This window comes from Danio rerio, chromosome 18 (genome assembly GCF_049306965.1).
Source record: "Danio rerio strain Tuebingen ecotype United States chromosome 18, GRCz12tu, whole genome shotgun sequence".
NCBI classification, from domain to species: domain Eukaryota; kingdom Metazoa; phylum Chordata; class Actinopteri; order Cypriniformes; family Danionidae; genus Danio; species Danio rerio.
The window spans coordinates 7,320,181-7,347,748 of record NC_133193.1 but is presented as its reverse complement, the minus strand read 5'-3'; the positions used below and the strand labels follow the sequence as shown (position 1 = coordinate 7,347,748).

Below are 27,568 nucleotides of genomic sequence, written 5' to 3'. Positions count from 1 at the left end.
AAAACATGCATTTCTCACAGGAAATCATCCCGCAGGTTTCCATTGAGGGTCCCACAGAGGCCGAGTGTGGAGCCCATCCAGGTGCTGTCCAACTGAAGGTAGATCCGTCCACCCTGCCAGTCGTACTGAAACCTCAGGCCAAAGACCGACCGCAGACCCACAAACAGAGAGGTCAGTCGACGAACATTCACTGTCTCTAACAAACAAACAAGGAATAAAATTTTGGTTAGGAATAATTGATGACCGTCTTATTAGAAAATAATGCAAATAAAGTATTAAGGTGCCCATGATGCAAAGCGAAGTGTGCATTTTTGAGTGTGGATAACTTTCTATTAACAAACAATTTGTATGTTTTTTTTATTTTTTTTTTTACTTTTTTTTCCAAGTAATACAATAATTACTTTCCCTAGTAATTGGTTCCTTTTAAGACATAACTCAGTTAATAACTCAGTTTTTATCTGTGAGAAGTAACTAGTAACTTTTTCAAATACTTTCCAGATGATGTTTTAAGAAGCTAGGAGCCAAGGGTATTTTTAAGGCTTCCTGCAGCTCTCGGTATGCTTGTTTGGTTTGCTTTTAGTGCACAGCCAAATACAAGTGCTGATTTCATACCTCACCAAACCAACCCAACCAAAAGGGCAAACAAACTTTTGTAAGATGGCGATTTAACTACAGCAGTTCGAACTGTAGCTTGCCGAAATCAGCGTGATGGTGTAAAAAATTCTAGTCAAACCATCTTTTGCAATCTTATACGAACAGCAGATATAAATGCAGTTATTATATTTATGTGGGAAAGTGTTACTATTATGTTTCATATATATATATATATATATATATATATATATATATATATATATATATATATATATATATATATATATATATATATATATATATATATATATATATATATATATATTTATTTATTTATTTATTTATTTATTTATTTATTTTTTTTGTCATATGGAGCAATTAAGTGTTATAGTTAAATCAATTTATTAGAAATTATTAGAAAATAACGCAAATAATGTATAAAGGTGCCCATGATCTAATAACGTATGTTTTTTTTTTACATTTTTCTTTTTAAAAGTAACATAATAGTTGCTTTCCCTAGTAATTAGTTACTTTTAATGATGTAATGAAGTTACTACTCTATTTGTGAGAAGTAACTAGTAACTATAACTTTTGTTTTTTTTAAGTCACAAGCCCTACAATACTATTAACAAAGGTTCCTAAATTCTACATATTAAGTGGGGAAAATAAGTATTAAACACATCATGTTTTTTCCTGGGAATAATATTTTTGAAATAACAATACAAACATAAAAATAAAACAAAACAAATCTGAAAATGATTTACGTGTAATATGGAGACACATGCGCTGCTCAGGTGTGAGTTTTTCCACAGACTTCAACAGAGTGTACAAATCTTCATGATTCTGTGGGTCTCGTCTATCAAATCTGATCTTTATTTTGTATTTTCAACTGGATTTAAAGTCAGGTGATTGGGTGGGCCATTCTACAGCTTGATTTTCTTTCTCTGAACGCATTTGAGAGTTTCCTTGGCTGTGTTTTGGATTATTGCCTTGCTGAAATGACCACCCTGGTTTCATCCATCATCCTGCTTACTGTATGTTGATGTAAGACTGAAGCAGCTAATATTCATTTACACTGAGGAAGGGCAGAGGGTTGCTGAAGAATTACTGAGAGATTTCAGCTGCTGTCTGGGCTTTCACTGCCTTTCTACATCTCCCTTTCTTCTTGTGTTCATAATTTTTCACTTCCTTTTATTACACATAACTTGACTTGTAAACTAATTAGTTTTGTTCTTTGCATATATGGATTTCTTTGGTTGTTACCAACATCCAGGGAAAAAATTTAAGTCAACAGCACCTTTAGAAATATGTTTTCTGAGAAAGATGGTGATGTGTTGAATATTTATTTTTCCCTGCTGTATACACCCTATAATGTGACCAAATTCCAACATAAACCTGAATATCTCTCCTTACCATCTGAGTAGGGTAAATTAACAGCCATACTGGCTCCAATCACAACTTCTCCATCTCTGGTGAGGGTGACCTGCCTGCTGACATCTTCATCCACCACCAGAGCCACCGAGTGGATGCAGGAGTGTTCCTGAGACTGAGAGACAGGTTAAACACACAACAAACACCTCTGATCATACACATTCTCAGACACACTCCTCTTACCTCTCCACAGGCGGTATACTGTAGTGTCACAGTAAACTTGGTGTTGCCCCGGCTTTTCACCAGCACATATTGACAAGAGCCCAAGTGCATGTAGATTCGCCCATCAAAAGTGGTCACATGTGTGTCACCCACTACTGTGCATTCCGCTGCAGGGTTAAACAAACAGAAATTGTAAAATAAGTACAGTTAGAAGTTATTAAAGAATAGCTTTCCTATGAGATGGAATGGAAAAATCAGATATTAAAGGAGACCCATTATGCCCCTTTTATTTAAGATGTAAAATAAATCTCTAATGTCCCTACAAAGTGTTTTATTTTGAGCTGAAACTTCACACACAAATAATGTTTTATAACTAGGAGGCTTTGATCCTAATTGTGCCATGTTGGTCACTTTAAATTTAAATGAGATTGAGCTCTTTTAAAAGAAGGCGGAGCTCCAAACGCCTATGTGTCAGTATAGTGGCAGATTCAAAAACAAGACTAACGTCCAATGCTAAAGAGGGAGAGATGGTCACTAGTGGGCGGGGCTTCCCCCTCTGATGACATGTACAAGGGGAGAACTTCAATCAAAGTGGTTGCGCCGACTGGTTTTATGAAATGTGATTTTCATTAGAAGCATGGCTATATTCGTCTCTATATCAGACTAAAAAACAACTGTTTATACCCCTCAAAAAATTCAGCCCAGAACTTTTAAAGCAACACTATGCAACTTTCTCTCATGGCTCTCCCTTGTGTTGTTAAGCTTGTTACTAAAAAGAAGATCTCACTGTTCCGCTTATTTGCATTTTCAATGCAATCCCACCAAAATTTGTAACTTTTTCAATTAGTGGCTTACTCATTTTCATTTGTACAATCTCATTCGTACCTTGTACTCAACCCTCAACAATGTTTCATACAAATTGTATGAATTTGTAGGAATTAGCCCCTTTTCTTATAATGCGTGTAAGAGCGGGTTGGCATTTCCATATCCTCTTAAGACCCAAGGTGTTTTTTAAAATGCAGTTTTTTATTTTCTCTTTGCTATTTGGGCTTATTGGAACCTAATTAGATCAAAACCTAAGTATCATCTTTTGATATGATGTACTTTTAAAGAAAAATGATGTCTATATATGTGGACTCGTGGTCCGAATTTACATAAAACACTTTTTCCTGAATGTTTTTAATGCATATACAACATATAAATATTTTTTTTGTACTTGCTTTGGCTATCAGAGAGTAAAAACAAATTTTTTTCCCATTTTGGGCTGTTAAAAATAGGTTTTGGGACATTTCATATACTGCAAAACAGTTGCAGGATTACACTGTTTGTCTGTAACAAAATATAAAACATTCAAAGTATTTTAAATAGCCACTTAAGAGCTAAAATGAGCTAAACACTAAGCCCTAGGTGGACATATGTCCATGGTTCTGGGTATGAGTGGGGCTGTGTGTAGCGGGTTGCTCAGTTTGATTTTTGGTTACAACAAGCACTGTGGCTGCAGAATCCACACTTTAAAAATGTACTGTAAATTTACAAGCACACTCTAAATTAATAAATACAATTGTGCTGTATTTTTACATTACAATTGTATTAGTATTTATTTTTACATTACAATTGTATTAGTATTAATTGTATTTACAGTGTGGTTGTAAATTTACAGTCTTAACGGCAACCAAAATTACCAGTAAGTTACTGTAAATTTTACAGTAGATTGTTTATAGTGAAGTTAAACGTTATTATACCACTGATATGCTTTTAGGGACATTATTGTAAGATTAAGTTTGATAAAAAAAACTTAGTGCTACTTTTAAGTTAACTAGTAAAATGTTTGATTTGCCCAATAAGCTTTACATTCAATAACATAATTCAATTTACATTCAATAACATAATCCCCCAAAAAATTTTGTATTTGCTGGCAAAAGATTGCATTTATGCCAGATTATTTATCTAAGGTTGTAAACTTTGCATTCTCAGAACAGCCTTTGTACTTGCACACAAAACCTTTTGACCAAAAAAATCTTTGTTCAATTCATTATTGTTAACTTGATTTGATTTGAGCAATTTTTAACTTGAGGCACAACTTAAAGGCAAATACATTTGTATTATTGACATCATTATTATTATTAGTAGTAGTATAAATCAACACATTCTGGATGCTAGTGTGCGTGTATGAGCGTGGATGAAAACAAATTAGCCTGCAGCACTAATCACATTGATCATTTCATTCAGTTGGCCTGTTTTTGCAGTTGAATTGAAAATGCTTGGAAATACTAGTTTCCTTTTACTGTATTTGCTGTGCTTTTGTTTTGTTGTTTTTCTGTTTGGAAATTGATTATTTAAAAAAGAATAACAATCTTATCACTATTTATTTTTAAGGTCCTTTTTAAACTGAGCTGACAATTCTGGCACATTCTTTTGGCAGTGAATATTTTGCTTGCAGATTTTTCCTATGAACTAGGTGGGATTTGGTAAGCTTAATCCCACCTACTCCATAGCGGGAAAAAGGCTTGAAATTGTCTCTCCAATCTGGCAAGAATCCAAAAGTATTGCTCAGTCAGAATCCAAAAGTATTGCTCAGTCTCAGTAGACAGCTATATAATACATTTATGCAAAAAAAAAGCACAAAATGTGATCAACTTTTAAAAATATATATTTTTGCTATGTTGTTCTTTAAAACTAGTGTAAACAAGGGAGTTTACTTACCAGTGCAGTTGTTTTCAGTGCAATTCCACAGTCCTCCCATACAGACACTGAAATGTAATACATATTAGATGGATGTTGTACACACAGCAGAGTTTTCTATTATCAGCTAAGGAGCTAAATAATAAACAAATATATATTAGAAGTGCAAGAGTGTTAATATAAAATGTTCCTCACCAGACAGTGCAGCCCTGCTCCAATACATGACCCAGAGGATATGCTGTACCGTGGTACACACAGGGGCACTGAGACACAGCTATACAGGTGCCATTCTGCAAGATCAAACCTGACAAAGGCCAAAGAGAAAGACAAGTATAAAAGAAATGATGTCTATTTTACTATTATACGAGCAAACATTTATGAAAGTTATGCATTTTATTATTGCTCTGACCATCCGGGCAGTAGCATCCATCCAGACAGTGTAGATTGGTGCCCAAACACTCTTTGTCAAACGTGCATGTCGGTGGGCAGCAGCTGATGCAGTCTCTATGGACAAAACTATCCTCGCATCTGTCCGCTAAAAACACAATTCACAAGCAAATCATATCGCAAGCTGAAGAACTCAGGCCATGTGATGCTTTTATGACTAGATTGAGCAGATTTGAGAAATCAAAGACAGTTGGGATGGACATACAGTCGAAGTCAAAATGATTAGCCCTTCTGTGTTTTTTAATTTTAAATATTTCCCAAATGATGTTAAACAGAGCAAGGAATTTTTCACAGTATTTCCTGTAATATTTTCTCTTCTGGATAAAAAAAAAAGTCTTATTTCTTTTATTTCAGCTAGAATAAAAGCAGTTTACAATTTTTAAAAACCCATTTTTAGGTCAATATCTTTAGCCGCCTTAAGCAATATTGTTTTTCCATTGTCTACAGAAATCTATTTCTCATTCATTTTCTTGTCGGCTTAGTCCCTTTTTTAATCCGGGGTTGCCACAGCGGAATGAACCGCCAACTTATCCAGCACGTTTTTACGCAGCGGATGCCCTTCCAGCCGCAATTTATCTCTGGGAAACATCCACACACATTCACACACACACACTACAGACAATTTAGACCGCATGTCTTTGGACTGTAGGGGAAACCTACAGGAAAGGGACAGGGAGAACATGCAAACTCCACACAGAAACGGCAACTGAGCCGAGGCTCAAACCAGCGACCTTCTTGCTGTGAGGCGACAGCACTATAACTACTGCGCCACTGCTTCGCCCTACAGACATCTAGTCAAATATTATTTACTGTCATCACAGCAAAGATGAAATAAATCAGTTATTAGAAATGAGTTATTAAAACTATTATGTTTAGAAATGCGTTGAACACACTTTCTCTTCATTCAACAGAAATTAGGGAAAAATATACAAAACTATTGAACAACACACATTCTGGTCTTAGGACAATTTTGAAAATGTTTTTGGATCCACTTGAAATGTTGATTATAAATATGCACACATGTATTATTTGTATTATAGTGTATATACTCGGCAAAACACTCCTCTTATTATAAAAATTCTCCTTATAACTAACATACTTTAGATGCTGAATGGCTTTTATGGGGAAAATGGTAATGTTTTACATGATGTACAGTTGTTTTTTGATGTTATTCACCAGTTGAATCTCTGATTTAGTGATTATTTTAATCCAGTGGATGCAGTTTTACAGTTTCTTTCAAATTGCCTTCTAATGATCATTCAGTTCTCATCTTATTTTCATTCATTCATTTTCTTTTTGGCTTAGTCCCTTCATGAATTTAGTAATTATCCAGCACATGTTTTACGCAGTGGATGACCTTCCAGCTGCAACCCATCACTGGGAAACACTCATACACACTCGTTCACACACACATACTACAACAATCTACCCAATTCACCCATAGCGCATGTCTTTGGACTGTGGGGGAAACCGGAGCACCTGGAGGAAACCCACGCAAACGCGGGGAGAACATGCAAACTCCACACAGAAATGCCAACTGACCCAGCTGAGCCTCGAATCAGCAACCGTCTTGCTGTGAGGTGATTGTGCTACCCACTGCACCACCATTCTGGCCATTCATTTTTCATCTTACTATACTTCATCTCCTCTGCACTGTACATTACTTCAATAGTTTGCACTTTGCAGATACTTTACTGAACGAAGCGTATTTGATGTGCTGTCCCGAGAAAGAGCTCTGAGCTTGGAAAGATTCTCGAGCCCGGGGCTCTACCCATAATCGGGAGGGAGGGGTCCGAGCTCAGGTCTGGTCCTGCAAAAACTTCACCATTCTCTTCAACTGAAGGTGGAAGAGGTAGTGGAGTCGTGGTGGTGGAGGGACACCGAGAAATCAAAGGATGGCTGAGGTGTAGTGATTTGGCTTTATACAAGGATTCTTTTACTGATTGGATGGGCGTAAGATTGCTAATGCAAGACCAGACGTGTCAATCATATGAGGTGGTTTTGTAGGCAATTTGAAAAAAATAAATATTAAAATTTTGATCTTCCACATATACAGTAATGTGACATGATTGACTATCAAAATTTAGGCTATTTTTAAATAACAAAAGACTAAAATCGAATACTAATGCTTAGCAATGAAGGATTTTGGGAAAAGTACATTACAAAAAGGGTGGCACGATGGCTCAGTGGTTAGCACTATCGCCTCATGGCAAGAAGGTTGCTGGCTCGAGTTCCAGCTGGGACAGTTGCAATTTCTGTGTGGAGTTTGCATGTTCTCCTCGTGTTGGCGTGGGTTTCCTCTAGGTGCTCCGGTTTCCCTAACAGTCCAAGCACATGTAGTATAGGAGAATTGGGTAAACAACATCGGCCGTAGTGTATTAGTGTGAATGCAAGAGTGTATGGGTGTTACCCAGTACTGGGTTGCAGCTGAAAGGGCATCCGCTGCGTAAAGCATATGCCAGAATAGTTGGCGTTTCATTCCGCTGTGGCAGCCCCTGATAAATAAGGGACTAATCCGAAGGAAAATAAATGAATGAATAAATTACAAGACAAAGTTTTTATTTATTTATTTTTTAAATGGGATGTCTGGCCACCCTATTCATGACATGAAATCTGACTGACCGCATGTAGGAAAACTGTCCCTCCATTCTCTGACAGGATATCCCACATGAGAACAAGCCCTGGTGTACTCAACCAGAGTCCGACAAAATGTTTCCTCGTCATCTGATCTGGAAATAAAACAAAATAAAATTAATGCACACAAAACGTAGAAAGAACATACCAGAAAAGTCAATGCAGCAACTACATTACTATTATAATTAGTTTTGGGTTTTTTTTTTTGCATGGTGATATAGTGCAGTTAGAACAGCTGCGAGCTCAACTTTGCTCTTGCAATCTGATCCGCTCACTACCTCTTCAATCAGCAGTAGAGTCAGAATCTGTTCATAAACTCCAGCAGATATTTCATCACTGTAATCAATACAGACAACACGTGCACGCACACACACACACACTCTCTCTCTCTCTATTATGATTACAAGACAAGCACACATGCATGCATGCGCACGCACGCACGCGCACACACACACACACACATACACACACACACACACATGCATATAGACCCCATATATTCACAAACACTCCTTCTGGAGCTTGTGCCATATGCAAGGTATTTTCATTACTATAATTAACGTAATCCTGTTGGAATTGGGAGGTGTGGAATGCTGGAAATAAGCAAGGGCGAAAACCTCAAGGGAGAAGGAGAGAAAATGACATTTCTTGTTAAAATCTACATAAAATCATAAATGTGCAAAACCGAAACGTTCAATTTTGGCAGACAGCATTGCTTTTATTCAATAAAATTAGTCTAAAATTTGTCTATATTTTCACTGTTCATTTTGTGCAATCAACTACACTTACCGGCCACTTTATTATGTACACCTTACTAGTATCGGATTGGACCCCCTTTTGCCCTCAGAAGAGCCTTAATCCTTCGTGGCATAGATCAAGGTACTGGAAATATTCCTCAGAGATTTTGGTCCATATTGACATGATAGCATCACGCAGTTACTGCAGATTTGTCGGCTGCACATCCATGATGAGAATCTCCCGTTCCACCACATCCCAAAGGTGCTCTATTGGATTTTGATATGGTGACTGTGGAGGCCATTTGAGTACAGTGAACTTATTGTCATGTTCAATAAACCAATCTGAGATGATTCACGCTTTATGACAAGTTGTGTTATCCTGCTGGAATTAGTCATCAGAAGATGGGTACACTGTGGCATAAAGGGATGGACATGGTCAGCAACAATACTCGGGTAGGCTGTGGCGTTGACAAGATGCTCAATTGGTATTATGGGCCCAAAGTGTGCCAAGAAAATATCCCTCACACCATTACACCACCACCAGCAGCTTGAACCCTTGATACAAGGCAGGATGGATCCAGGCTTTCATGTTGTTGACACTAAATTCTGACCCTACTGTCTGAATGAGACTCATCAGACCAGGCAACGTTTTTACAATCTTCTATTAACCAATTTTGGTGAGCCTGTGTGAATTATAGCCTCGGTTTCCTTTTCTTAACTGACAAGAGTGGCACCCGGTGTGGTCTTCTGCTGCTGTAGCCCATCTGCCTCAAGGTTGGATGTGTTGGGGGTTCAGAGATGCTCTTCTGCAGACCTCGGTTGTAACGAGTGCTTATTTGAGTTACTGTCGCCTTTCTATCAGCTGGAACCAGTCTGGCCATTCTCCTCTGACCTCAACAAGGCGTTTGTGCTTACAGAACTTCCACTTACTCGATATTTCATTTTTCGGACCATTCTCTGTAAACCCTAGAGATGGTTGTGTGTGAAAATCCCAGTATATCAGCAGGTTCTGAAATACTCAGACCAGCAGTCTGGCACCAAGAAGCATGCCACATTAAAAGTCTCTAAAATCACCTTTCTTTCCATTCTGATGCTCGGTTTGAACTACGGCAGATCGTCTTGACCATGTCTACATGCGCGGAGTTGCTGTCATGTGATTGGCTGATTAGAAATTTGTGTCAACGAGCAGTTGGATAGGTGTACCTAATAAAGTGGCCGGAGAGTGTTGATTCTGATGATTTAAGCAAATACTTGCATTTTTTTTTCAAAGCTGTATATTCAAAAAAGTAGTAAACTTCAAAAGAAAATATGACTACAGTTATAAAAATCACTAAAATGAAACTAATTAAAATGAAAAGTAAATGTATTTTAAAAATCAATTCCAAATGTGAAAAAGGGCAACACTTTACAATAAGCTTGTATAAGCACTCAATAAACTGAACAAACACCCTTTATTACAGTATGTGTTCATGTTAGTCAACATTAGTTAATGAAAATACAGTTGTTAACTCACGGTGCATTAACTGATGCTAACAAGCATGAATTTGGATGTTAACAAAGCATTAGTAAATGTTGAACTATGATTAATAAATGCTCCACAAGTATTGTTCATTATTAGTTCAGGTCAGTCAATACATTAACTAATGAAACCTTATTGTCAAATGTGACCAAAAAAATGTTTTGGTCAGTACATTTTAGTGTGGTTTAGAGACCAGCCAGCTACAAAAGCTTAATCCAAGATCAGCTTTTGTTTTGTTTTGTTCAGAAGGGTTTAACTTTGGTTAGCATTTAGACAAAAGCACCACACTTGACTTACACACACATGTCCGAAACACAGCTGACAACAAATGGATTTGGGTCAATGTTCTCATGGCAGGAGATGAAAGGGAAGAAAAGCAATGCACTGCACTTCTCAATGGCGTCCTGTTCGGAGAACACACAAACAAGCAAAGTTGCTAAATCTGACGCCATTTTCACATTTTACAGATTGAAGAGTCGCAGAAAAACAGGCCTGACACATTTATAAAACTTCTGTTTTAAAGAAGACATATCACCGCTTTCATAAGAGAAAAAATAAATCTCTTATGTCCTCAGAATATGTCTGTAAAATGACCCACAATTCATTAAATTTAGCTTGTCAAATTGTGTCCCTATTGCAAATGTACTGCTGTTTCTTACCTCAAGAGGGGGGAGTCTACAGCTATTCTGACCCTCATTGGTGAAGAATTACACTGTAAAAAAATATTCATTCACGCATTCCTTCATTCATTCATTCTCCTTCGGCTTAGTCCCCTATTTATCAGAGGTCGTCACAGTGGAATGAACCACCAACTATTCCAGCATTTGTTTTACACTGCAGATGCACTTCTAGCTGCAACCCAGTACTGGTAAACACCCATACACACTCACATTTACACACACTCATACACTGTGGCCAATTTACTTCATTCAATTCACCTATAGCGCATGTCGTTGTACAGTGGGGGAAACCACAGCACTCAGAGGAAACCTACGCCAATGGGGAGAAAATGCAAACTCCACACAGAAATGCCAACTGTCCCAGCCAGGACGCGAACCAGTCATCTTCTTGCTATGAGGCGACAGTGCTAAACACTGAGCCACATATACTGTAAAATTCTTCAGCACATTTCCTTCATTTCCTAAAATACCACTGCAATGTTGTTTCAACCTAAAACTTCAGGGTTTTGTCGGTACATTCATCATAGTAAATCTCCAGCTGCTACAGGAAGTAAACAGAAATGACTGTGCTCACCTATGCAGTCTGCATGCGACAGAACAGTTACCATGTTCTGCTTGAACGTTAGCAACTAGTACACTATGGCCATTTACCAAAAATAAATGTGCAGATTTAAATTTACACAAGTGTTTCTTTCATGAACTCCTTCTGTTGAACACAAAGGAAGATATATTTAGATTGTTGGAAAAAAAAACACAGCCACTGACTTCCCAAGGAACAAATCCTATAGCTGCGTCCTAAATGGCACAATATACACTTATGCACTTACACGCTCAACAGCATAGTATATGTATATAGTATTGTCCCAAATGGAACACTAATGTTATATTTACTAAGCGGAAATTCAAACCGATTCCCTGATGACGTTTGACAAATTAGTGAAATAAATGACCAAAGTGCCAAATAATACCTGCACGAGTATAACCGCATTCACCATCGGGAGGCGCTATAATCACTCTCATAGGAAAACTTTGCTTTCACAGTCCAAAATAAAGTTATCCAACATGTAAACCGGATATCTCTGCCCCTTCCGCTATGTGATCGAAGCTTTTTTTTTTTTTTTAGAATGTTCAACAAGAATACACAAATCTTATATATTTATAAATATATTTATATTTATTTTCTAAAAATAAGCAAACAGAACCATTTCATTTTGTAATGACTTCAGTTTATATACTGCAATTGATTCTTAAATGTCTTAACTTCAAGTTTAAACCATGTTTTTTATTCATTTATCTTTTATTTTATTGATTTATTTTTTCATTGACAATGCAATTCATATTCTGTATTGTAACCAAATATTGCTACAAACTTGTCAACAGTTTTTTTGCAAATAATAATAATAATAATAATAATAATAAAAGTGTAAATCATTAGACACTTCTTTACCATTTGATTGAGTGCATCATCCAGATAATTAAAGTGCACTTATTATTTTTCATTGTGGATACGACTATTTTTACTATAAAATAGCATAGAATAGTGCATAAGTATGCAATTTGGGACACATCTTATGGATGCCAATTTCCCCAACATACTTCAGTATATTTTCGTTTGTGTTCAACAGAAAAAAAACTCATACAGGTTTGGAGCAAGTATAGGTAAACGATGGCAAAAAAAAAATTCCTTTTTAGGTGAACTGTAGCTTTAAGGCAGCAGCTCAATCGAACAGTTGTTATAAGAGACCGTAATCTATAATAAGATCCTCCTTCCTAATCACAAAAAGTTGCTGGGTTGTATGAACTAAAGGGCTGGACAGTTCTTGGATGCTGCTTTTGTACCAAATCATAATTACAATCACCTGTCGACATCACCTGTTTCAAATCACATCATTATATAACCAATTTACCCGAACACTAGCCCTAAACTGCTCCTGTTCCAACTTTTTTTGATGTGTTGCAAGAACCAAAATTGGAGTAAATATTTATTTAGAAAAAAAATATTAAACTAAAAAACAATACAAATCATGAGGAAAACATTAAATTATGTTTGTTGTATTGTCTGAAATACAAGTCAAAGTAAATATAGAAATCACTACTTTCTTTTTCTATTTGCGTTCCACATACTGCCCCAAATTTTTCTGTTTTGAGGTTGTAGATCCACCACAGACTCAGTTATAGCACTTAAATACAGAATAAGTCCAATTCTCATAATACGTCTTCTTTAAACTTTTACACATTTATCACCATTAAAGCCTATCATGTGCATAGAAACTTACGTCCATATCAGACTCTGATGAGCACGGTCCAGGGAAATCATCATCAACCTCAGGACAGGGTCTCTCCTGGGGCAAATCTACTGCCCAGCTGTTCCCAAATTCAGCAATGTCATCAGAGACGATCCCTGACAACAACAAAAATTCCACAGCAATAAAGATACCATAAGGAACTCAGATTTGATCACTGTTAAGTTGCAGTCAGACTGGACAATTCACCCCAGAGATTTTCATTCATATGCATGCGAATGGGGCAGACTGCAAACGTAAGCTTGTGCAACAAGTTTCGCATGTCGTTCCAAAGCTTGAGCTGCGAAATAGCATCATGTGAATGTGTGAGACCAATAAAGGATCGAAAAGTGACTTCTCAATGCAGAAAATTTAAATATGGAGGAATAGCTAGCTTTATCAATGTTTATTTATCCCTTTTGCAGGACCATGTGACAAAATTTTGAATGCTCAAATTTGAATGAAAACAATGTTTTTTATTACTCGCTCTCATGTCGTTCCAATCCCCTGAGATTTTCGTTTATCTTTAAATCACAAATGAAGATATTTTAGAAGAAATCCAAGAGCTCCCTTGTCCTACACAGACAGCAATGGTCGCTCAGAAAAATACCAAAAAACATCCTCAAACAGACTATATGCCTTCAGTGGTTGAACTGAAATGTTATCAAGCTACGGAAAACCGTGTGCACACATAAATACAAAAAATAATGACTTTATTCAACATTTTTTTATCCTCAATATCAGAATATCGCATGTGTTCACGTGCAAAATTATTAATTAAACGCAAAATAATTGCAAAAATGTAAATAATCTCATAAATCATTCAATTTCAAACTATATAATAAAATTATATTTATTTCAGCTTACATTTAATTGTTTTACATGACTTACAGAGGATGTATACGCAGCGCACATGATGTATTTGAGTGTCTCTCAAAAACGACGTCTCACCTGCTCCCTAACAATCCTACCATTACATGGAAGGGGGGTTGAATTGTTTTGCAGCCTGTGCAGTAAGTGAATTACATGTGAAGTCAATGCATGCAAAGGTTGGACTAGACATCCTTTGGCACGAATTGGGCGTTGTGTGCGTTTCACGCACTTTAGACTGCAAAAAAGGTTTGAGCAAACAAATCGGAGCAATGAAACAGACAGAACAGCAAGCAGCTTACAATGATGGAGATTGGTTCAAGAATGACAGCCGCTGGACGTGACTGAATTGAAGGACATTATTTGTGCTTTACATATATGTCTGTTATTATGGCATGTGTAAAATCAATAAATGTTTTAGTTTAACTCTTTTCCAGCAGTTAACAAGAGACAACGCTTCCCTGCCATTGACGAGTTTTACTGTAATTCGTGTTTCGGTGTATTAAATTAGAGGAAGCCTTTATGCATGTCCTGAGTGAGGTACATGTCAGATGCTCCGAGGAGTGAAATCTGAGAGAAAGTAAGATCGTGGATAAAAATAAGAGTTATACATCCTTCCTTTGGCTTAATCCCTTCTGTTTTAGATATTGTCTTGACAAGAGATTAAAATAAAGAAGCTTTCTTTTAATATATTAATCGCTAAATTGTCTGCAAATTTCTGGGAATTACCACCACAAAATTAGTCATTTTTATCGCAAATGTTTTCAGGAAAAAAAAAACATGACAAAATAATGTGAGTTTCTCCTTAAAACAAGCTAAATAATCTGCCAGTGGGGTAAGTAAAATTATCTACAAAGTTTATTTTGTTTACTCAAGCGGCAGATTATTTAGTTTGTTTTAAGGGGAAAACGTGCTTAAAAAACGACTTGTTTATTTCTGAAAACAAGACAAAAATGTTTATTTGTCTTTAAAATGCAGCTTGATTTAAGAATTTTGTTAATATTTGGTCTAGACACAAGACAAAAGCTCTTTTTTTTGTTAAATTATATTACTATTGAGCCACTGGTATATGCCACAAAGCATATGGTTTGTTTTGAGGAAGTGTTTTGATAGTTTTCTGGACTTGCAACCATTGCAGTCCATGGAGGATGAGGGAGCACTCTGATTTTATTTAAAAATGTCTTTTCCTAAGGAGTAACACTTTACAATAAGAGAACAAGTACAACAATAATAATAAATAATAATAATAAATAATAATAATAATTCCTTACATTTATATAACACTTTTCTGGGCACTCAAAGTGCATAGGGGGGAATCTCCTCATCCACCACAAGCGTGCAGCATCCACCAGAATGACGCAACGGCAGCCATTTTGCGCGAGACTGCACACCACACACCAGCTGATAGGTGGAGAGGAGACAGAGTGATGAAGCCAATTATGATATGGAGAGGGTTAGGAGGCCATGATGGACAGAGGCTAGTGGGCAAATTTTAACCCTTACTCTTTATCGAAGGACATCCTGGTATTTTTACCGACCACAGAGAGTCAGGACCTCAGTTTAAGGTCTCATCTGAAAGATGACACTCACTGAGCAGCATAGAGTCCCCGTCACTATACTGGGGCATTAGGACACACACAGACCGCAGGTTGAGCGCCCCCTGCTGGTCTCACTAACACTACTTCCGACAGCAACCTAGCTTTCCCATGTAGTCTCCCATCCAGGTACTGACCAGGCGCAGCCCTGCCTAGCTTCAGTGGGCGATTAGTGAGAGTTGCAGAGAGCTAGCTGCCAGCATGATATACTAATATGTAAACTAAACATTACTTTATTATGAAATAATGATGAACTGACCGTAACTACTAATATGTTAATTACTACTAATAATGGCTACCTTAGTTAGTTTTTAGTTCATTTTTGAACATTACTATTAACTCATTGATTGTTTAAACTGTTCACTTTTCTATTGTTTTTTGATGTAAACACGCACTAGATGGACGTGCATAACTGTCACATTTAAAAAGAGGAGTTCATGAGTTGTTAAGAATGAGTTAATGCTAAAGTTACCCTCCAAGTAAGGTCATGCCATAAGGATTACACATTTACAGGTTGTGAGTTTGAGTTAGTTACATTTATCTAAAGCTAAAGTGTTATTTAATACATTAAAATTAACAAACTTGAACTAAAAACTAATTAAGTTAGCCATTATTCATGTTGTAGATAAAATTAGCTCTTGATTAGCTCATGCCTTAACTCATTATTGGTTAAGTGGCGTTTAATTTACATATTAGTATGTCATAATTCATGTACTGCTCTTGTAAAGTGTTACCTCTGTTAGCCACAGCCACATCACCCTGCAGCCCAAGACCTGTTACTCACTGAAGCTACGCTGGGCTGAGCCTGGTCAGTACCTGGATGGGAGACCACATGGGGAAAAACTAGGTTCCTATTGGAAGTGGTGTTAGTGAGGCCAGGAGGGGGTGCTCAACCTGCGTGAGTCCTTATGCCTCAGTAAAAGTGAAGGGGACAATACACTGTCAGTATGAGCCGTCTTGCAGATAAGACGTTAAACTGAGGTCCTGACTTTCTGGGGTCATTAAAAATCCCATGGCACTTCTCGTGAAAGAGCAGCGGTGTAACCCCAGTGTCCTGGCCAAAGTCCTTCTATCAGCCCTTACGATCATGGTCTCCCAATCATCCCCATCCACTAAATTGGCTCTATCATTGTCTCTCCACTCCACCAATAACTGGTGTGTGGTGAGCGCAATGGCGCCGTTGTTGTCCAGTGGCAGCTGTCGCATCATCCAAGTGGATGCTGCACACTGGTCATTCATTCATTCATTATTTATTTATTTATTGCCATGTCAGCTACTAAGGCTATTTTCATGGCAAGAGCATTTCAGTAATTAACAAACATCAACAGTAAAATATAAATAATTGAATATACAATTTAAATAAGATTTTTCTGCTTAATACATGTTAAAAATTCTAATACTTTTTCTGGAGTCCTTAAGAGAGTTCTCATCATAAAAAGTCTTTCTGGAGTCATTAAAAGCAGGGCAGTCCAGTAAAATGTGTTTTACAGTCCATGGGGTTTTACAGTGTAAACATTGGGTAGGGACTTCATCTTTAAGTAAAAAGTTATGTGTTAATCTTGTATGTCCAATACGACATCTGGTAAAAATTACTCGATCAGCTCGTTTCTTAAAATGTCTTATACCTCTGTGTGTAATTTCAGGCTGGATTTCTTGTAATTTATTGTTTTCCAGAGTATCCCACTCCTCTTGCCACTTATTTAAAATGTAATTATTAATAAAAGGTCTCATCTCAGATGGAGAAGTTTGACAGTTGTTTACAGCTTGTTTTAGAGCAGCTTTAGCAGCTGCATCCGCTCGTTCATTCCCTGAAAGACCAACATGTCCTGGTATCCAGCAAAAAAATGATATGGTAAAATTTGTTTTGTAGGTGGTGAACTTGAGTTAAAATATTTTCAATCAAAGGATGATCTCTCTTTGAAGATTCCATCTGTTGAAGGCATGATTTAGAGTCTGTAAAAATAATGGTTTTCTTTTGTTTTGTATAATATTTTCTATAAACTCCAATGATAAAAGTAGTGCGTGGGCTTCAGCTGTGAATATGGAGCACTTTCCCCTTGTCATTCCATCATTACACATAACTTATTAACAGATTTTTTGTTTTATTTTATTGTTATGTTTGTGTTGTTTGGATTTTTACCAAAATCTGGTTCAATTCCATGTCAACAGCTCCTTTAGAAATTTTATTACCAGGAAAAAACACGACGTGTTCAATACTTATTTTCCCTGCTGCAAGTTATTTGCAAGAAACTAGTATTAAGCTTAATGGCAAATTTAAAGGTTTACCAAGGTTAATTAGGTCTGTAATTAGACAACAGTTGTCTATTACAGAAAAAAAATCTTAAATTGATATTGTACCTAAATTATCTGGAAAATATTTACTCGCCATTTACTCACCCTCATGTGTAGTCAAACCTTTATTAGTTTTATTACACTCAATATAAAAAAACAAGACTTTCTCCATAAGAAAAATGTAGTAGGAAACACTAAAAAAAATTCTTGCTCTGTTAAACAGCACTTTAACATTAGAAAAGCTTTTTTGTAATTTCCAGGTAGGGCTAATAAAGGGCTTCTATTATCCTCATTTGTGCTAATAAAACCATCTTCTAAATGAATATATTAATCATTAGTCATTAATTATTCCAGCATTAACAACAAGTTGGAGGATGCTGTTTTTTTTTTTTTTTTTAAATTTGGTAATTTTTTTTGTAACTTTGGATAAAAGTATCTGCTATATGAGTAAATGTTTTGTATAATATTTTCTATAAACTCCAATGATAAAAGTAGTGCGCGGGCTTCAGCTGTGAATATGGAGCATTCTTTTGGCAGCCTAATTCCATGACTTTGTTCCCCTGTCACCATTGCTCTGCACACTGGTGGTGGTGTGGAGAGACCCCCTCATGATTGTGAAGCACTTTGGGTGTATGGCCACACACAATAAATGCGCTATATAAATACACATTAAATTACCTGCAGGGTTATAGAACGACATGCGGCTGTGTAATTAACAACATAATAGTCATTTTTGGGGTGAATTAACTCTTTAACATGTTCCTAAAATGTTACAATCCATCTCTAACTACACAACAGTATGTTCAGACTCGGCATGCAGCTCTGCTCAGTTTTGATGTAATTGTCCTGAGTGAGTTGACTGAGATGATAATTGTGTGTGCGGGCCTGTTTGTCTCACCGCGGCTGCTGCTGAGATCATCTGATCCGTCATCATTATAGTTTCCACACAGACCACAAGGCCTTCCTTTGTGCGCTTCGGTCATTTTGAGGTAGACTCCAGAGCCCCCGTCCCATGCTAGAGAGAAGCCAAATGTGCTCTTCACCAGGATATAGTCAGCCAAGCGCTCGATGAAAACATTACGCACCGTCTGGGGAAGACTCAGCCTGTGTGCATGCACAGAAAACACACATACAAGACAAGTATGATTATATTTGATATTAAAATGCCTTGGCGAGGGAATTATTTCATATTTGATTATCATCGTGACCTAAAATGCCAAGGACCAAAATGGTAAAATGTTCTCTAGAAAAATGTATCCACTCATCCTGTTTGTCACAGCATCTATTGTTTAAGACAAAATTATGAGCCCTTTTAATTTTCTTTTTTTCTTTTATTATTTCATTATTATTTGCTTTTGAACATAGAAAGACTTTTTCAACACACATTGAAACATAATAATTTTAATAACTAATTTCAAATGATTTTTTAGTTTGTTTTTGCCATTATGACAGTCAATAATATTTTCAGCACTGTAAATATTTTTCACAATATAGAGCAGGAAAAATACTTATTGTACACTTCACCATTTTTCTCAGAAAATATATTTCTAAAGGTGTTGTTGGCTTGTAATTTTCCCTGAATGTTGGTAACAAGCAAATAAATCCATATATGCAAAGAAAACAAAACTAATTAGTTTACAAACGAAGATATGTGTAATAAAAAGGAAATGACACAGGGAAAAAGTATTGAACACATGAAGAAAGGGAGGTGTAGAAAGGCAGTGAAAGCCCAGACAGCAGCTGAAATCTCTCAGTAGTTCTTCAGCAACCCTCTGATCTTCATCAGTATTAATTAACATCAGCTGCTTCAGTCCAACATCTGCATTAGCAGGAGGATGAAGATAAAACCTGAGTGCACATTTCAGCAGGACAATGATCCAAAACACAGCCAAGGAAGCTCTCAAATACTTTCAGAGAAAGAAAATCAAGCTGTAGAACGGCCCAGCCAGTCACCTAACTTTAATTCAATAGAAAATACAAAATAAAGATCAGAGTTGATAGACGAGACCCACAGAACCATCAAGAATTTGACACTCTGTTGACGTCAGAGGAAAATTCACACCTGAATAATGCATGTGCCTTCATTCTCCATATGAGAGGCGTCTTTAAGCTGACATCATTAAAAAAGCCTTTTACAGTATAATAAGTACTAAATACATTTCAGTAGTTCAGCACTTTCCCCTTGTCATTCCATCATTACACATAACTTGTTATCAGATTTTTTTGTTTTGTTTTATTGTTATGTTTGTGTTGTTTGGATTTTTACCAAAATCTGGTTCAATTCCATGTCAACGGCTCCTTTACAAATTTTATTCCCAGGAAAAAACACGACGTGTTTAATACTTATTTTCCCTGCTGCAAGTTATTTGCAAGAAACTATTATTAAGCTTAATGGCCAATTTAAAGGTTTACCAAGGTTAATTAGGTATGTAATTAGACAACAGTTGTCTATTACAGAAAAAAAAATCTTAAAGGGATATTGTACCTAAATTATCTATAAAATGTTTACTCGCCATTCACTCACCCTTATGTGTAGTCAAACCTTTATTAGTTTTATTTCACTCAATATAAAAAAAACAAGACTTTCTCCATAAGAAAAATGTAGTAGGAAACACAGAAATAATTTTTTGCTCTGTTAAACAGCACTTTAACATTAGAAAAGCATTTTTGTAATTTCCAGGTAGGGCTAATAAAGGGCTTCTATTATCCTCATTTGTGCTAATAAAACCATCTGCTAAATGAATATATTAATCATTAGTCATTAATTATTCCAGCATTAACAACTAGTTGGAGGCTGCTGTTTTTTTTTTTTTAATTTAGTAATTTTTTTGTAACTTTGGATAAAAGTATCTGCTATATGAGTAAATGTAAATTACAGTAAAATAATATACAAAATAATGTGTTTATTTCATATTTAAATTTGTTTTAAAACACTATTTATTACTATATATTTTATATTCAGCAAACAATACGCTCTGAACATTTTTTGAAGGTCCAAACTGATTATCTAGAGAAAATGCTTATTTTAAGGCTTTATTAATCAGGAAAACATTTCTTTTGCCTTCTATTATTCTTTTATTTTTCTACATCATTTTAATAATAATAAAAAAAAAAAACGAACAATATATATAATGTAAAATATAACAATATATATTTTAATATTTAAAAAAGCGCACAGACATGTTCAAAGCTCCTGAATTCTTTATTTTAGTTATTTTTTTACAATTGCAGAGTATTTGGGCCTTTTCTTTAGTAAATGAACCTGACAGGACAACAAGAGACAGCAAAAAAAACTGCTGTTGCTTTGAATTAGACTGACTACTATTCATCTATTAATCTGCTATTCACATCCATTACAAATAAATATAAAAACCATAAAAACAACCTACATTTTTTTCGAAACAAAGCCTGTTCTGAAAATCTGAAGGCGGTTTGGTTTGTAGCTGGACATTATTGGAGTTCGCAGACAGGAACAGTGAACAGCTGTTCACTGAAACACCACCGAGTCTCACTGGATTCCTCTGTATGGGCGTGTGTCAGTTATAAAACACTCACAGGATGTTAATTTGGACAACTCAGCAGATATTTTAAAGTGTTCACACAAAGAGAGCACGCATAGTTTGTGAATCAATGGACTTGTGCGACTCTGATACAGTACGAGTTGCGAATGTGATCGAGGCACACATGAGCTGGTTATTATAACTCTAATAATTGTTATCTTTACATTTGCGTGAAGGTCTGATTTATATAACTGAAGTGCAGCGGTTGGAAATTTAAGCCTGTCTGCATTTAACAGTGAGGCTGTTTTTACACAGAGTCTCAATTAGCTTATTCAATCACAGAAAGCGGGAAATACCATTACTCGGACCATTTTAATATGACATATTTAAAAATGAAATCAAATAATTACTGCAGGATCGCTGAGGCCCACTAGTGATGTTGAGAATCCCTAGAAGATGTCTAATAGACATCTAAACATTGACTATAGACATCTATTAGATTTCCACTTCCACTTATTTCCACTTGATTATTTGCTATTATGCGTTGCACAAACACACTTCCTCTGCATTAAACATATTTTCTAAGTTGATTTTTCCTCATTTTAATCTAAACTGAAGTCAAAAACAAACAAAAAAAGAAGAACAGCTTGTCCAAACTCACCTGTGTCCACCCTTGAGCACCTGATAGCCACTAATATAGATTTCCTCTTCATTTGGGAAGAACAGACTTAGGCTACGTGGACATGAATATACTGAACCTCTACACGAACGACTGTTATGAACCTACCAAACACAAATAAAATTAACTTTAGATAACATAAAAGAACATGTATGACTAGCAGAGATGTGTGTTTGTGTGTGTTCTGGTGCAGCTTTAACTCACCCAAACCGTATACTGTGGCTCTGAGGAATGGCAGTCTTTGGCCAGGATATACGAACAGCTTCCAGGGTAGTAGTAATACATTCCATCAAAAGTCTCAAAATGATGCTGACCCCATGAACGGCAAATGCCATCCCTGTCCTGACCATGGTTGGGAACTTGTACAAGAAAAGAGCACAAACCATTTTTCCCTCCATCATATTTCTTTCTGGTTGTCTTTTTCAGTTAATCCAATAATTGTGTCCCCTTTCATCACTAACGCATTGAGCACGTAATCAGTGTCGCTTATATAATCAATACTGCATATGTACTGTAGCAGCCTGTTATTCTGTTGGTCACACCGGCTGCCTGACTTTATAGCTCTTGGTTAATTAAACACCCATACTGGAGCTCTTTGTGACAAGCAATCTGCTCCCAGCACGTCTGTAATCCAATGCTACCAAATGCAGTATATGAAATAGTCAAAGATTAACTGGAACCAGTGAGCAATGCAGTTAGAATTCTAGTAATTAAATTCAGGCTTCCTTCATCCACATTTAATGGTCAGCACTGGGTGGCAGATGATAATATCAGACCGAGCCGCACTATAATTACATGGAGGCAGGCTTCATTTTGAATTCAATATAACCTGTGTGCGTGTGCGCGCGAGTGTGTGTGTATACAGGTTTATGAGGTTTACAAGGAGGGTTGAGTTTAGTAGGTTGGGTAGGGCCATATACAGTAAGTAGTGGTTCTAACAATATAAAATAAATTACGCCTATGGAATGTCCCTGTAAACCATGTATACAAGTGTGTGTGTGTGCCTTGTATTCCTTACATTGTTGAAACCTAATTACTCCACAACAAGTAAAATTTGACCTTGTGGGGACATTATTTTGGTCCTGAAAAGGGAAAATGGCTCATAAATCACACAGAATGGAGTATTTAGTAAACATAAAAACGGTTGAGTTTAGTAGTAGGAGTGGGGTAGGCCTATATAATAAGTGGTTTTAACAATATAAAACAATATACACATTTGGAGTGTCCCTGTAAACCATTTATACAAGTGTGTGTGTTTGTGTGAATACAGGTTTATCTGGTTTACAGGAATGCAAAGTTGTATAATGACATAGGTATAACTTAGTTATTACTTTATTTCCTTTAAGGGTTGAGTTTAGTAGTAGGGGTGGGATAGGTCCATATAATAGGTAGTTATTTCATCATATAAAATAACATACGGCTATGGAGTGTCCCTGTAAACCATACATACAAGTGTGTGTGTGGGGGTCTTTGTGTGCCTTGTATTCCTTACATTGTTGGCACCTAATTATCCCACAAGAACAAGTAAATTCTGACCTTGTGGGGACATTATTTAGGTCCTGATGAGGAAAATGGCTAATAAATCACACAGAATGGAGTATTTAGAAAATGTAAAGATGCTGATTGTTTCCTTTAAAGGTTGAGTTTAGAAGTAGGAGAGGGGTAGGTTCATATAATAAGTAATTACTATATAAATAAATAATTAAATAAATAAATTATGACGAGTGTTCCTATAAACCATGTATACAAGTGTGTGTGCTTTGAATTCCTAACATTGCTGGCAGCTAATTAACTCACAAAAACAATCATAAACTAAATTTAGATCTTGTGGGGAAATTGTTTTGGTCCTGATGAGAAAAATGGCTTATAAATCACTCAGAAAAATCACATTTTGAATATATAGATGCAGATTGCTTGCTGTGAGGATTGGTTTTAGGGGTTGAGTTGGGGTTAAAGCAATCTGGTCAAATGCATTTCTAACCGCCTTTAAATACGGTTGAAAGCAGACAAGCTCAAAAATTGTGACTGGAATGACAAAAACGCATCTTAACATTAAATGTGAACAAGGCAAATATTTGCTAATGAAGATTATTTTTCCCTTTTTATTGTTAATTTTATGTTACTCTTTCTTTTTTATTTTTCAAGTGACATCATATAGTTGTCATATAGGTTGCAACCCAGGCTCATTCTGAAAACGTATTCCCGTGGATGTTTCTGGAGACTGCGAAATATGTCCCAGGTGGTACGTATGGCTGCATTTCATTTTTTGAAGCGAACGCTATGGGGCGGTATGACGCTGTTTCCTTTTGCGCTTACCAGCTGACTGCTTTCCTCTGTGTGAAGGGTTTTTCCGCTGCAACCAGTTTGTCCAGTCAGCTCATCGTGTACGTCGCCAAACTTAAGACGCAGAGAGGACTTGACCACGACGACCGGGTTTGAGTCAAGGGAAGAACGGTTATAGAAATCAGGTAAGACAAAAACAGAATCCAAAAAGTAAAGTGAAAGAGTTCATAACAGGGTGAGAACGTGGTGAAATTTAAAAATTTGGTAAAAAAAAAAAATCCCACGAGGGCTTTTATTTTTCTAGATGGCTTTTGTAAATTGTTGGTTGGGTTTAGGGAAGTAAGCGGGTGGGCAGGTCAATTGGTAAAATTGGTTGGGTTTAGGGAAGGAGGAGGGTGGGTCAGCCGATTGGCCAGTCGCACAAGTGAATCATTCAGTCAGACAGCGGCCTCTTGTAGGTTTACACAAGAACAGCGCAGGTTCAAACGACACCCACGAGAGACATTTGAGATACGAAAAAGCGCACACAGCAGCCTCTCGTGGATTGGCGAAAACAAAAACTGCAAAAATACTTACCTCCTAGGACGTATTTCGCTGTCTCTAGAAACGTCCACGGGACTACATTTTCAGAACGAGCCTGGGTTGATACTTTAGTAGAATTATTTCTTAGTTAGTGATAGGATAGCTAGGAGATATTGGATGCCAGAATTTTTTATGGGTTAAAAGGGGAGCATGACCAAAAAATATTTATGAACCACTGGGGTAGGGGGGTATATTATACAACATAAAAATAATTACATCTATAGAAAGTCCCCATAAAGGTAGCTGTACAAGAGTGTGTGCATTTCTTACTGATTTGACAGCGATCACCGAGACCCTGGAATTGAGCACAATCACAGCGTCCTTCGTCCTGGCACCAGCCACCATTAAGACACCCACAATATTCTACAACAAACACAAAAGACACATTTTAAAAGCATTAGTGATACTACTGAAACTGCAGGCCATGCACAGAAGATGTAGAGCCCCAGTGTTTTTGTACAGATTTTCTTTTGCTTTGGAATAGTACTGAACTGTACAAAGGTGTGTTTTTGTTGATGTGATCACAAGTAGAGAAAACTAGACACAGGTGTAAACGGGGACAGAAACGTTTCCAGCTATTGTCCGCTTCAGGAACTAGTTGAAAACACACTTGACTGGATTGCTTTTGTAATGTAGACACGGATGTGGTCGAATGCTTCTGAACAGCAACACAAAGAGCATCTACAGTACTCTCCATCTACTGACCTACTTCTTAAACATCGGTGGACATGTTGTTGAAGTGCTCTGGCCAGAGAGGATTTTCAGCCTAAAATCATAAAATTGGTTGAAGACGAACAAATCTGTGTTTCTCATAATGATGTCATGCGAGTTACTTATGAGAATGTCTCACTGCTTGTCATTTAATTTGTAGGGAAAAACTATTTAACAGTTTAATATGTCTATTATTTTTTCTGAGTAATTTAAGGTAAATTTAGCTGGTTAGAGAGCAGCCTGTTTGTGTGTTTAAAAAAACTTTTATTTGACCTGTTCAGATGGTTCAAAGATGATTCAAACCACAATTTTAAAGCTGATTTTCTTTCCTTTTTTTACTTAGAATATGTATGATTCGACATCTTAACTAGTTGCAAAAGCTGAATATTCATTCATAGCCTACTGATTAGTCAATTATCTACTTATGCATCAATTAATCAATCTTCAAAATAGTGCTTTACTTTTTACCTTTGGCAGAAATTACAGCCTCAATTTTTTTTTATTTGATGCTACAAGCTTGGCACACCTGTCTTTGGGAATTATTTCCCATTCCTCTTTGCAGTACCTCTCAAGCTCTATCAGGTTGGATGGGATGCGACGGTGTCCAGCCATTTTCAGATCTCACCAGAGATGTTCAATAGGATTTAGGTCTGGGCTCTGGCTGGGCCACTCAAGGACATTCACCGAGTTGTTGTGAAGCCACTCCATTGATATTTTAGCGGTGTGCTATGGGTCATTGTCCTGCTGGAAGATGAACCGTTGCCCCAGTCTGAGGTCAAGAGCACTCTGAAGCAGATTTTCATTCAGGATGTCTCTGTACATTGCTGCATTCATCTTTCCCTCTATCCTGAAATACTCTTCTTGTAAAAAACATCCCCACAGCATGATGCTGCCACCACCATGCTTCACTGTAGGAAATGGTATTAGCCTGCTGATAAGCGGTGCCTGGTTTTCTAAAAACGTAATGCCTGACATTCACTCCAAAGAGTTCAATTTTAGTCTCATCTGACCAGAGAATTTTGTTTCAGATGCCTTTTGGGAAATTCCAGGTGGGCTACGATGTGCCTTTTACTAAGGAGTGGCTTCCATCTGGCCACACTACCATACACTCTACCACCTGATTGGTGGATTGCTGTACAGATGGTTGTGCTTCTGTAAGGTTCTCCTCTCTCTACAGAAGAAAACTGGAGCTCAGACAGAGTGACCATTGGGTTATTGATGACCTCCCTGACTAAGGCCCTTCTCCCCTGATCACTCAGCTTAGATGGCCGGCCAGCCTTAGGAAGAGTCCCGGTGGTTCCAAATATCTTCCACTTATGGAAGATGGAGGCCACTGTGCTCATTGGAACTTTCAGAGCAGCAGAACTTTTTCTGTAACCTTCCCCAGACTTGTGCCTCGAGACAATCCTGTCTCGGAGGTCTACAGACAGTTCCTTTGTCTTCATGCTTGGTTTGTGCTTTGACATTCACTGTCAGCCCTGGAGATTTATATACACAATTGTATGCATTCTCAAATCAAGAACTCCAGTTAAGCTGCTGAAACATCTCAAAAATGATCAGTGGAAACAGAATGTACTTAAGCTTAATTTAGAGCTTCACGACAAAGGCTGTGAATACTGATGTACATGTGATTTTTCAGGTTTTTGATCTTTAATAAATTTGCAACAATTTCAAAGAATAATTTTTCACATTGTCATTATGGGGTATTGTGTGTAGAATTTTGAAGAAATAAATTAATTTAATCCATTTTAAAATAAGGCTGTAGCATAAAAAAATGTGAAAGCAGTATGGATATTTTCCGGACGCACTGTAATACAGTGTAAGAAAACATTTTGTAGTAAAAAGAAGCCTAACCAAACCTTTAATATACCTGTTGATTTTTATACAT

At 36.7% G+C, this 27,568-nt stretch overlaps 1 protein-coding gene across 2 annotated transcripts in view; it reads right to left on the bottom strand.

Annotated features, from left to right (window-relative positions):
• The window catches only part of otogl (otogelin-like), a 110,973-nt gene that overhangs the window by 78,317 nt on the left and 5,088 nt on the right, over positions 1-27,568 (bottom strand). For both annotated transcript variants that reach the window (XM_073930220.1, XM_068214992.2), the window contains exons 5-17: positions 25,240-25,332; positions 22,309-22,463; positions 22,087-22,208; positions 18,824-19,029; positions 13,163-13,287; positions 10,504-10,610; positions 7,939-8,045; positions 5,279-5,404; positions 5,065-5,173; positions 4,891-4,937; positions 2,209-2,354; positions 2,008-2,140; positions 19-196 (exon numbers count right to left, since the gene is read on the bottom strand). In XM_073930220.1, coding sequence (XP_073786321.1) covers positions 19-196; positions 2,008-2,140; positions 2,209-2,354; positions 4,891-4,937; positions 5,065-5,173; positions 5,279-5,404; positions 7,939-8,045; positions 10,504-10,610; positions 13,163-13,287; positions 18,824-19,029; positions 22,087-22,208; positions 22,309-22,463; positions 25,240-25,332 — 1,654 coding nt within the window. The remainder of the gene's footprint in view (positions 1-18; positions 197-2,007; positions 2,141-2,208; positions 2,355-4,890; positions 4,938-5,064; positions 5,174-5,278; positions 5,405-7,938; positions 8,046-10,503; positions 10,611-13,162; positions 13,288-18,823; positions 19,030-22,086; positions 22,209-22,308; positions 22,464-25,239; positions 25,333-27,568) is intronic.